At 35.4% G+C, this 12,500-nt stretch overlaps 1 protein-coding gene and 1 long non-coding RNA gene across 2 annotated transcripts in view; one reads left to right on the forward strand and one right to left on the reverse strand.

The window, feature by feature from the left end:
* LOC135096322 (uncharacterized) overlaps positions 1-8,559 on the forward strand; it is a 30,996-nt gene extending 22,437 nt beyond the window's left edge. The window contains exon 2 of the long non-coding RNA XR_010264681.1: positions 6,432-8,559. This is a non-coding gene — a long non-coding RNA (uncharacterized LOC135096322). The remainder of the gene's footprint in view (positions 1-6,431) is intronic.
* LOC135096321 (glycerophosphocholine phosphodiesterase GPCPD1-like) overlaps positions 1-12,500 on the reverse strand; it is a 15,622-nt gene that overhangs the window by 1,633 nt on the left and 1,489 nt on the right. Inside the window, exons 3-7 of the mRNA XM_063997742.1 lie at positions 12,143-12,355; positions 10,958-11,161; positions 10,249-10,409; positions 9,248-9,439; positions 1-3 (exon numbers count right to left, since the gene is read on the reverse strand). The exon at positions 1-3 is cut by the window's left edge and continues 1,633 nt beyond it. Coding sequence (XP_063853812.1) covers positions 1-3; positions 9,248-9,439; positions 10,249-10,409; positions 10,958-11,161; positions 12,143-12,355 — 773 coding nt within the window. The remainder of the gene's footprint in view (positions 4-9,247; positions 9,440-10,248; positions 10,410-10,957; positions 11,162-12,142; positions 12,356-12,500) is intronic.

The raw sequence follows: 12,500 nt of genomic DNA on the forward strand, positions 1-12,500 counted from the left end.
GCACTAAAATAAAGGGAAAAATCATGCTGTAATGTTCAGGGACGTTAGTGAGGGGTAAAATAGTGCAGATTACTTAGAATTTAGACGTGAATGGCCGAGGGAAAATAGATAAATAAATAAATGAATAGTAAAGTTAGCATTGATACTTGAATGGGCGAGGGAAAATAAACAAGTGAATATTTCTTAGTTAGCACTGAGACGTGAATGGGCCAAGAGAAAATAAACAAATGAAAACTGTTGAAAAAATGCCAGAGAGAGAGAGAGAGAGAGAGAGAGATGATTTGAAGCACTTCCATCTATAAAAAAGATAAATAAATACATAAATAAATAAAAGTATATAAATGATAAATAAACTAAACTTAATCAGTCAGTCAGTCATTCACACAGTCAGCTGGTTACAGTCAGTCAGTCATTCAGTCAGTTAGTCAGTCAGTCAATCAGTCAGTCAATCACTCAGTCAGTCTGTCAGTCAATCACTCAGTCAGTCAGTCAGCCAGCCAGCCAGCCAGTCAGTCATCCAATCAGTCAGTCAGTCAACCAGTCAGTCAGTCAGTCACCCAGGCACACTCCCAGCAAGTCAACAACAGCATCAACAAAAACAACAACAACAACAATGTAAAAGGAAACAATTAGTATTTTCATCAATTTTATTTATACATATTTTCTTTGCATACGTTTTTCCGAATAGCGCGGAAACGAAACGACACGAGAGAAAAATAAAGAAAGAAAACGGAACGCGAGGTTGAACACGAACGACAGAGGCGGTGCAGGAGAGATTAGCCCAGTGAATTAATTGAAAGAATAGCAAAACTGAGTGAGAGGATGAGAAGACTGGATACACAGACAACTGCTTAAGATAATAAATGAACTGTAAAAGAAGATAAACTGATAAAATAAAGTGCTGAGGATGGATTTGAAGGGAGAAAGTGAAGTTGTATAGGAAATAATATATACAAGGAATTAATTTGGAGGTAAAAAAAGATGAGATGAAAATTAAAGACAGGAGCAAACATATAGGAGAATTAATTTGAAAGATAAAATAAAAAAGAAGAAGAGATTAATAACTAGGAGAAATAAAGGAAATAAAAAGAGAAGAGGAGAAGGAGGAGGTGAAAAAGATACAAGCTAAAAAAAAATAATAATAAATAATAAATGAATAAAGAAAGAAAGAATTACTTGAAAGAATTAAAAAAAATCAATACAAATGAAAGATAAGCATACAAATTATCTTACAAAAAAAAAAAATGTAAAGAATGAAGAGAAAATAAATAAGCAAATAAATAAAAAAAATAACACAGAAGATATATAACAATCGCAGCATACACAAACGACTCGGACGAATAAAATACACGAAAATACACACACAAAAAAAAAAAAAAGCCCCCAGCACATCATCATCACCGCAGCGGGGCAAATACTGCAAGCCGATTGGTCAGCATTTTTATTTGTGCAGAAGCTCTAAGCCGTCTGAAAGAATGCTGTACTGCTCCGGGTAACATTGTAAGCTTATTCTTTTTCCCAATGCACTGATAAAACTTTAAATCTTTACTCTTAAGCTGGTTTCTTCTTTTTCGGACTCCGTAATGTGATAAACTTGATTCTTGCCTTGTAAACACCATTTATTTTTTTATTTTTGGGCTTGTTAAACTTAATTCTTGCCTCGTAAACTTAAATATTGTTTTTCCTGGCTTGATACACTTAATTCTTGCCTCATAAACTCAAATATTCCTCTTCCTGGCTCAATAAATTTAATTCTTGTCTTGTAAACTTAAATATTGTTTTTCCTGGCTTGATACACTTAATTCTTGTCTCTTAAACTCAAATACACCTAATTCTTGCCTTATAAACTCAAACATTGTTTTTCCTGGCTTCATAAAACTTAATTCTTGCCTCATAAACTCAAATATTCCTCTTCCTGGCTTGATAAATTTAATTCTTGCCTCATAAACTCAAATATTCCTCTTCCTGGCTCAATAAATTTAATTCTTATCTCTTAAACTCAAATATTACTTTTCCTGGCTCAATAAATTTAATTCTTGTCTTGTAAACTCAAATGTTGCTTTTCCTGGCTTGATACACTTAATTCTTGCCTCATAAACTTAAATATTGTTTTTCCTGGCTTGATAAACTTAATTCTTGCCTCATAAACTCAAATATTCCTCTTCCTGGCTCAATAAATTTAATTCTTGTCTCGTAAATTCAAATGTTGCTTTTCCTGGCTTGATACACTTAATTCTTGCCTCATAAACTCAAATATTGCTTTTCCTTGGCCTCAACAAACTTAATTCTTGCCTCGTAAACTCAAACATTGCTTTTCCTGGCTTGTTAATAAACTTAATTCTTGCCTCCTAACTCAAATATTCCTCTTCCCTGGCTCAAGTAAATTTAATTCTTGTCTCGTAAATTCAAATGTTGCTTTTCCTCATACACTTAAGTCAAATATTGCTTTTCTTGGCCTAACAAACTTAATTCTTGCCTCGTACACTCAAACATTTTTTCCTGGTTCGTTAATAAACTTAATTTTTAACTCATAACCCGACATATTCTTTTTCCTGGCACGGTAAACTTAATTCTTCTTTCATAAACTCAAATATTGCTTTTCTTGGCCTAACAAACTTAATTCTTGCCTCATAAACTTAAATATTGCTTTTCCTGGCTTGATACACTTAATTCTTGCCTCATAAACTCAAATATTGCTTTTCCCTGGCTTGATACACTTAATTCTTGCCTCATAAACTCAAATATTGCTTTTCTTGGCCTAACAAACTTAATTCTTGCCTCGTAAACTCAAACATTTTTCCTGGTTCATTAATAAACTTAATTTTTAACTCCTAACCTCACATATTCTTTTTCCTGGCTCAATAAACTTAATTCTTGCCTCGTAAACTCAAACATTGCTTTTCTTGGCCTAACAAACTTAATTCTTGCCTCATAAACTCAAATATTGCTTTTCTTGGCCTAACAAACTTAATTCTTGCCTCGTAAACTCAAACATTTTTTCCTGGTTCGTTACTAAACTTAATTTTTAACTCCCAACCTGACATATTCTTTTTCCTGTCTCGGTAAACTTAATTCTTGCCTTATAAACTCAAATATTGCTTTTCTTGGCCTAACAAACTTAATTCTTGCCTCGTAAACTCAAACATTTTTTCCTGGTTTGTTACTAAACTTATTTTTAACTCCCAACCTGACATATTCTTTTTCCTGTCTCGGTAAACTTAATTCTTGCCTTATAAACTCAAATATTGCTTTTCTTGGCCTAACAAACTTAATTCTTGCCTCGTAAACTCTTGGCCTGACATATTCTTTTTCCCTCAGTAAACTTAATTCTTGCCTCATAAACTCAAATATTGCTTTTCTTGGCCTAACAAACTTAATTCTTGCCTCATAAACTCAAACATTGCTTTTCTTGGCCTAACAAACTTAATTTTAGCCTCGTAAACTAAAAAATTCCTTTCTCCTGACTCGATTAATTTTTAACTTCTAACCTCAAATATTCTTTTCCTGATTCAATGTAGAGCATTCACATTTCTCTTAACTCCCAAAGATATAGGGTAGTGTACATTAGCTTGTTTGTTCACTATGACATCAAGTAAAATAATAATAGAAAAAAAAGAAAGAAAAGAAGAAGAAAAAAAAGCAGAAGGGTTACGACTGACTGCCAGACATAAACAAAGATTACAGCTCCTGATTACACACTTATTTATGATTTAGTGATATAATAAACTTTTTTAATTGACTCCTAAATACGTGTGGCTGTGTTCTTTTGTAAATAATAGATAAGAAATACTAGGTAGGGGGAAACGAGCTTGTTTTTCCATTACAGCATGAAGGAAAAGACATAAAAATGAGTAAATAAATAAAGAAAAGAAATAAAAATCTGCTGACTCAATAATACGAAACAATTTAACCCTTTGACTCTTAAACACGTGTGGCTGTTTGTTCTTTCGTGAACATCAATGAAAATAATGCAAACTTAATGAAATAAAGCCAAGTATTTGTCACTACAGAGTCTGACATGTAGTGAAGAATGATGAGCTTAACATAACATAGTGAACACAAGGTTATTTACACTCACCCTCTCTCTGCCTGTCACAACTCAACAAAAGCTCTTGAGGAAAATATGACTAATGTAATGAAATAAACCCATATATTTGTCATTACACAGCCTGACTTGTAGTGAAGATTAGTAAGAGTTTAACAGACAATACAAGGTTGTTTACACTCACCCTCTCTCTGCCTGTCACAAGTCAACAAAAGCTCTTGAGGAAAATATGACTAATGTAATGAAATAAAGCCATATATTTGTCATTACACAGCCTGACTTGTAGTGAAGATCAGTAAGAGTTTAACAGACAATACAAGGATATTTTCACTCAGTCTCTCTGCGTCCATCACAGCAAATGAACGAAAGCTGTTTAAAAGGGCAATATAGCGCTGTATAACTAAGCATGCTGAAAATAGAGTGTCCATTGTACCTATCAACAGTCTAACACCTAAACACTCCCTCGGTAAGGCAGAGAAATCAACGAAAGCCGGTACGCGAGAGATATGAAATTCGGTAACTTGTTCTGAGGAAAATAGAATGTTTGTATGGAGCAACATTGGGGTAAATAACACCTACATGTACCTGTGTGTGTGTGTGTGTGTGTGTGTGTGTGTGTGTGTGTCCATGAAGCTGTCTGTTTGTCTACCTATCAATCTGTCTATCTATCTATGTGTGTGTGTGTGTGTGTGTGTGTGTGTGTTTGTCCATGAAGCTGTCTGTTTGTCTACCTATTAATCTGTCTATCTATCTGTGTGTGTGTGTGTGTGTGTGTGTGTGTGTGTGTGTGTGTGTGTGTGTGTGTGTGTGTGTGTGTGTGTGTGTGTGTGTGTGTGTGTCCATGAAGCTGTCTGTTTGTCTACCTATCAATCTGTCTATCTATCAATCTATCTATCTATCAGTGTGTGTGTATGTGTGTGTGTGTGTGTGTGTGTGTGTGTGTGTGTGTGTGTGTGTGTGTGTGTGTGTGGGCACTAAAACATGCCACAACACATCACAGGCAGCCTAGGGTACAGCAAGTGTCAGGCAACCCTCTCACTAATGTAGTGGACACAGCCGGGCGGAGGTGGTGATGCTGGTGATGCTGACACGAACAATAACAAGTGGAGTCTAACAATGTATTCTGAAGGACAAGTAGAATATTCTCTCCCTTATACTTCAAAATGCTATCCTTTCCTTTATTCTTTCAAATGTAACCTTCCCTTCATCCGTGTATTCTCAAACACTATTCTCTCTCTCTCTCTCTCTCTCTCTCTCTCTCTCTCTCTCTCTCTCTCTCTCTCTCTCTCTCTCTCTCTCTCTGTCAACACTGTTTTCTCAAGGCCACAGAGATGACCAGCCAGGATTTCAAGGGTGTTTCTCAAGTTTGTAATGTAGAAATGTTGTTAATCTGTCACTAGAACCTTAAAAACACCGTTGCAAACCCACTGTCTCTCTGTCAACACTGTTTTCTCAAGGCCACAGCTGAATTTTCAAGAGTGTTTCTCCAGTTAGTAATGTAGAAATATTAATCTGTCACTAGAACCTTAAAAACACCCTTGCAAACCCTATCTCTCTAAACACACCTGTACCTATTTTAAGCCTTCCAAATGCACAAATGATCAATAAAATGGAGTATATTTTTTAACTTATTCTTCCAAACATATATTTTTTTCCTTTATTCCATCAACAGTAATATTCCTTCAGACGTGTTACAGTTTCTCTCTCACAATCTCTTCCAAACATTCATTAAAGTGCTTTTTCTTAGTCTCTTAAACATAACCTTTCCAAAACACTGCCTCATATCTCTCTCTCTCTCTCTCTCTCTCTCTCTCTCTCTGAAGCTTTTAAATGTACAATCTTTATCAAAACACACCAAAATCTTTAATAATTTCAAATGTAACCTTACAAAACATTGCTTCATCTCTCTCTCTCTCTCTCTGAAGCTTTTAAACGTACAATCTTTATCAAAACACACCAAAATCTTTAATAATTTTGAATGTAACCTTACAAAACATTGACTCGTCTCTCTCTCTCTCTCTGAAGCTTTTAAACATACAATCCTTATCAAAACACACCAAAATCTTTAATAATTTTGAACATAACCTTACAAAACACTCTCACTCTCTCTCTCTCTCTCTCTGAAGCTTTTAAACATACAATCCTTATCAAAACACACCAAAATCTTTAATAATTTCGAACGTAACCTTACAAAACACTGCCTCGTATCTCTCTCTCTCACTCTCTTTCTCTCTCTCTGTAGCTTCCAAACGTACAGTCTTCACTAAAACGTAAAGCCCATTTCAAACACGATACTCAAAAGCTCATGTCAACTCTGCAAGACTCCACTGTGCCTGTCGTAACTAGCCAAGACGTTTGCTGAGGCGATAATACGTAAAGTTGTTAGGTTAGGTTAGCTCTTGTGTGTGTGTTTGTGTGTTTACGTGATGTTTGTTTATGTTGAGGCAATATCGTGTAAGGTTGTTAGGTTAGGTTTTGTGTGTGTGTTTGTGTGTTTACATGTTTGTTTGTGCTGAGGCGATATTGTGTAAGGTTGTTAGGTTACGTTAGGTTAGGTTAGGTTTTGTGTGTGTGTTTGTGTGTATAGATATTATTTGTTTGTATGTTTTTTTTTTCTTTCTTTCATTGCAGTTTTGTTTTGTTTTATTTATTTATTTATTTATTTGTTTTTATTGTAATTTTTTTCTATGTCTTATTTCATTTTATTATTTATTTATTTATTTTTTATTATTTTTTTTCTGTACCTATTTTATTTATTTTTATTTATTTTTTATTTTATCATGTGTTATTCACTATCTATTAATTTATTTTTGTTATATTTTTCTATAACTTATTTATCTTTATTACATCACAACATATTAATTGATCTACATTTTTCTTGATTATCTTCTTATTTTTTTTCTCTCTCTCTCTTCCTTCCTTCCTTCCTCTCTTTCACAATTAATAACTTCTCATATTTCATTCTGCATTATTCCTCTTTTATTTATTCCTTCATAATTGTTAAGTCTGCATACACATATTCTTTCACTTATTATTTTCCTTTTTCAGTTTCTCCTTTATTTGTTATGCTTTTTTCTTTCAACGCAGCTTTTATCTATCTATTCATTCTATTTTGTTTCATTTTCTCTCTATTTTTTTTTTTTTTTAATCATATCTTTCCTCTTTGTTTATTTACTTCATTACGTATGTCAATTTTTTTTATTTATTTATTTTTTTTTTGTTTATGCAACTTGTTCCTTTTTTCATCTATTTCCTCAAAGACTTGGGTCAACACAGTGCTACACAACTCGGCATCACAACACTGGATGATCTTAATGCTAGCTCACTCTTCTCTCTCAAGTGTTATTCCCGTTACATCCACAACTAGTAATCTATCTTTAAAAATAAATAAATAAATAAATAAGAATAAAAATAAAAGCCTAACATAACACTTCAGTATCTCATTTGATAATATTGTTGCCTGACATTTTTTTATTGATAATTGTTGACGCAAATCTTGAAAAACCTGACTAAATAAAATGCCTAACACTTCAGTATCTCATTTGATAATATTGTTACCTCTATTTTTTTATTGATAATTGTTGATGCAAAGGTTGATCTTGAAAAACCTGACTTTGTATATAAAAAACCTAACACTTCCGTATCTCATTTGATAATATTGTTACCTCTATTTTTTTATTGATAATTGTTGATGCAAATCTTGACCTTGAAAAACCTCTGTATATAAAATGCCTAACACTTCGGTACCTCATTTGATAATACTGTAAGTTACACCACTCACTTCTTATTGATAATTGTTGACGCAAATCGTAATCTTGAAAAACACTTGATTCTTCTAGTACAAACACTGGCAAACAGTTCCGCAGCGCTACACTTGATGATAACACAAGTTTTCTCACTCGAATTTTAAAGACAACTGTTTACGCAAATGTTCGTCTTGAAAAACACTGCAGAAAACAGCCCTTTAGAAAAAAAAATGTAATTCTTTTGATACACACACTGTTAAACAGCTCAAAATCCTTACAGCTGATGATATTACAAGTACATCACACATCTCCTTGCAATATATAGCCAATAGGTAGACGACTGTTAAGCTTTCCCTCTAATTTTCTTACGTACAAACAGACAGACGCATCACAACAGTGGCCTTGCTCATCAACTGCATAGCTCAAGTTATTTATTTATATATTTTTAAGATATAAATCCTTTTTTTTTTTTTAATTAATGCTTGGAAAGGTCGTTCTCTCTCTCTCTCTCTCTCTCTCTCTCTCTCTGCCAATACACACAAAATACATCAAAACATGAAATACACAATAAATAAAGATATGGTAACTTATGCTATACTAACACACATACACACACACACTTGTAAATATGTGTGTGTGTGTGTGTGTGTGTGTGTGTGTGTGTGTGTGTGTGTGTGTGTGTGTGTGTGTGTGTGTGTGTGTGTGTGATAGTGAAAGTTTAAACATATGAAAAAGTAAACAATGTATGTATGTATGTATGTATGTATGTATGTATGAAATTATCCTATCAAAAAATAAACAAATAAATAAAAACTGATCAAAAAAAATATAGAAAAAAAATTACTTGCAAAAAAAAAGAGGAGGAAAATTCAATTCAATATCGAAAAAAAAAATTAAATGATGTACAAGTTTAAAAATATATGAAACACGACACAACACGAGTGACGCGAAGATGCATAAGCGCAACGAACAAAACAAAATCCAGAAACGACGCAATAAGCAACAAAATAACACAGAAAAAGAAAGAAAAAAGAAAGAAAAAGTAAAAAAAAATAATAAAAACAATAATAATCTAGCAAAAATAACATAGAAGAGGAGAAAGAAAAGAGGAAAATAACAATAATAACAATAATAATCACATAACAAAAAAGAAGATAAAAAAAAAAATAATAATAATAATAATTCAGATTAATACAACCTTAAAAACTACAAGTCAGACAAAACATCATTAAAACAACCTTACTTCAACTACAATAAAGACATCTGAAAAACACTTTGCTAATTAAGAATAAATGAAACAATAAATTATGCAGAAAGTCACATCAACCCCTCCCTCTCTCTCTCTCTCTCTCTCTCTCTCTCTCTCTCTCTCTCTCTCTCTCTCTCTCTCTCTCTCTAATATGACAATATACCAGTGAATGATGTAGGCAAAGGACACACACCGGTATAGGCTCACCTCTCCCCGCCCCCCCCTTGCATCACCCGGGCAGCAGAGGGGGCCAGGTTAGCAGCAGCAGCAGCAGCAGCAGCCACCTCCTCTTCCTCCTCTTTCTTCTCCTCTTCCCCGCGGACCAACTCATCGGCCGCTGCTTGCTCTTCAAACAGGAATATACTTTCTTTCTTGTCCTTTGTGTTGTAGACGTCAATTCTGTAAGGAGGAGGAGGAGGTGAAGAAAAGGAATATGAATGAATGGAGGAAGAGAACACAAGAACATAAGAACATAATAAATAAGGGAAGGTGCAAGAAGCGAGCAGGTTTACACGCGGCAGTCCCTGTATGAACACACTACCTATTTCCATCTGTTATCCCCAGCCATAAACTTGTCTAATCTTCTCTTAAAGCTCTCTAGTGTCCCACCACTAACTACATCATTACTGAGTCCGTTCCACTCATCTACCACTATTTGAGAACCAATTTTTTCCTATCTCCTTCCTAAACCTAAATTTTTCAATTTAGATAGATAGGAGGAGATAGAAGAGAAAGGAAGGAAAGAAAGAAGGAAAGGGTGATAAAGACAAGGAGGAGGAAGAGAGGATAGAAGGAAGAATGGAAAAGTTTACGATTAATCAACTGAACAACAACAACAACAACAAAGATAATATATAAACAGTTACATAGCCATAACCTGTCAGCCAAGGCACTAAATACATCTGACCGTAAGATACCTCAGACTTAAATCTCTCATTTGTGAGAAGAGATGACTTTTCTCGTGGTAAACTATAAAGCTTATTCTGCACAGTAGAATGTGTGGGAATGAGGGGGGGAAGAGAAGGGTGATGAGAACAAAAACAAAAGTGTAAGAATTATTAATTAGATACAAGCAAATGTACCTCAAAAAGAATATATTTTCTAAAACGAACAGGAACAAGAACAGACACGAAACAGAGAAACAAAACAAAACAAAACAAGAATGAGCAATGAGAACAACAACAACAACAACAACAGCACGCACGTACTTGTCGTAAATGATGCCGTGGAGTCCGACCTTCTTGAGAAACTTGATATTTTCCTGGTCGTTGTTGTGGTCACCCCAGCAAAACACGATCAGGTTGTGTTCCATGGCCGCAGTAATCTGGCTGGGGTCACGCATCAAGTCCTCTGTGTGCACGTTGATGTCCTGTGGTGTGTGAGGTCAGGTTAGGTGAGGTTAGGAAGGAAGGAAGGAAGGAAGGAAGGAAGGAAGGAAGGAAGGAAGGAAGGAAGGAAGGAAGAAAGGAAGGAAGGAAGGAAGGAAGGAAGGAAGGAAGGAAGGAAGGAAGGAAGGAAGGAAGAAAGAAAGAAAGAAAGAAAGAAAGAAAGAAAGAAAGAAAGAAAGAAAGAAAGAAAGAAAGAAAGAAAGAAAGGAAGGAAGGAAGGAAGGAAGGAAGGAAGGAAGGATACATAAATAGAAGGATGGAAGGAAGAAAAGAATAAAGGAAAGAAAAAAGAATGAAAGATAAAAGGAAGTAAAGAAGGATGGAAGGGAAGAAACAATTGTACAAGTTTCTTATACAAATAACCCTTTCTCTCTCTCTCTCTCTCTCTCTCTCTCTCTCTCTCTCTCTCTCTCTCTACAACCACAACACACGTCACACACAAACACACCTTAAAGATCTCTACCCACACTCCCTTACTAAAACCCTGACACCAACACACACACACAACACTATCTACCCTCTCTCTTACCAGAATATCAGCATTGACAGCATAGAGAATAGCTTGCTGTACACTGTTCGTCCTCTGGTCCTCGTAGGGTGGCCAGACCTCGGAGACGCCCTGAGTAAGGAACATAACTGGGTATCTGTTCTGCTTCAGCCTCAGCATCGTGCAGATATCGGGGTGGAAGCAGGAAAACACAATCTTCCTCTTGTCGGAGTGCTCCAGTATCATCTGCGGGGAGGGACGGGAGAGAGATAAGGCATTGAGAGAGAGGTTAGGGCTGTGTAGGGGAGTATAAGGCTGGGGAGGAAATTTTGTGTCATTTTCATTGTGTTTTTTTTGGTGTTTCAGGTTTCTAATGGGTTTTGTGGCAGCTTCTTCATCTTTTGTTGTGTTTATTGGTGTTTTTTCAGGTTTGTAATGGTGTTGTGGCAGCTGTTTCATCTTTAATTGATTGTGTTTTTTGGTGTTTTTGGGTTTATGATGGATTTTGTGGCAGATACTTCATTTTTCGTGTTTATTGGTGTTTTTCAGGTTTGTAATGGTGTTGTGGCAGCTACGTAATTTTTTTGTACTTATTTCTCTAATATAACAAGGCAGCATTACGACCGTGTTTCTTTGGTCACCGCTACAGAAGTGTTAGATTATATATACACATTCTTTAGGGCATAAAAATGGACTAGACTCAGTAGTAGAACCAAATTTAGCTGTACATTGTCTGGTTTTGGATGGATTTATCGGTGTTTTGGTATGTTTTGCGACGTTTTGGGGTGTTTTGGGGTGTTTTGGGGAGTTTTGGGGTGTTTTGGGGAGTTTCGGGATATTTTTGAGGTTTTTAAGGGAGTTCTAGCTGGGCTTTTTAGGGTGTTTTTGAGTTTTTTTGGATTTTTAAAGGGGTTCTGTGAGGTTCTGGCTCTTTTTTTGTTTTTGGGTTTTAAAGGATGTTCTGTGAGTTCCTGGCTGGTGTTTTTTTGGTGTTTTGACAGTGTTTTGACAGTGTTTGGAGTGTTTTAAAATTATTTTTTTTCTGTAGGGGTTTCAAGTGTGTTTTTTAATCTTTTCAAAACTTTTAAACTGAATTAACTATGATTAGACAGACAGACGCAGACACACACACCTTAACAATCAAATCAAGAAAGTAATCAAGTTCGAAATGACTCAGTAATGCAAAAAATAGAACACACAAACAAACAAACAAGCAAGCAGACAAACCTTAATAATCAAATCGAGGAAATGATTAAGTTCAAACGGGTGCTGAAGTTCATACGTCCCATCTCTCATCTGCATTGTCCACTTCACCTCCACATTGAACCCACAGGTATGGGGCACCACCTCCAGGGCCTTCTGCAGGGTGGGGAAGGGCTGGTGATCCTCAAAGTCCTCATCCTGGAATTTACTCAACCCTTTCTCCTTCTTGTGGTACACCTGGGGAGGGGCACGAGAGGTCACTGGGATTAGCAAAGGTGTTTTTCTTAGGTTAGGGAAATTTCTGGGGTGTTTTGGGTAGGTTAGGGAAGTTTTCAGGGTGTTTTTGTTGGGCTAGGTTGGGTTGGGTTGGGTTAGGTTAGGT

This window comes from Scylla paramamosain, unplaced genomic scaffold, assembly GCF_035594125.1.
Source record: "Scylla paramamosain isolate STU-SP2022 unplaced genomic scaffold, ASM3559412v1 Contig3, whole genome shotgun sequence".
NCBI classification, from domain to species: domain Eukaryota; kingdom Metazoa; phylum Arthropoda; class Malacostraca; order Decapoda; family Portunidae; genus Scylla; species Scylla paramamosain.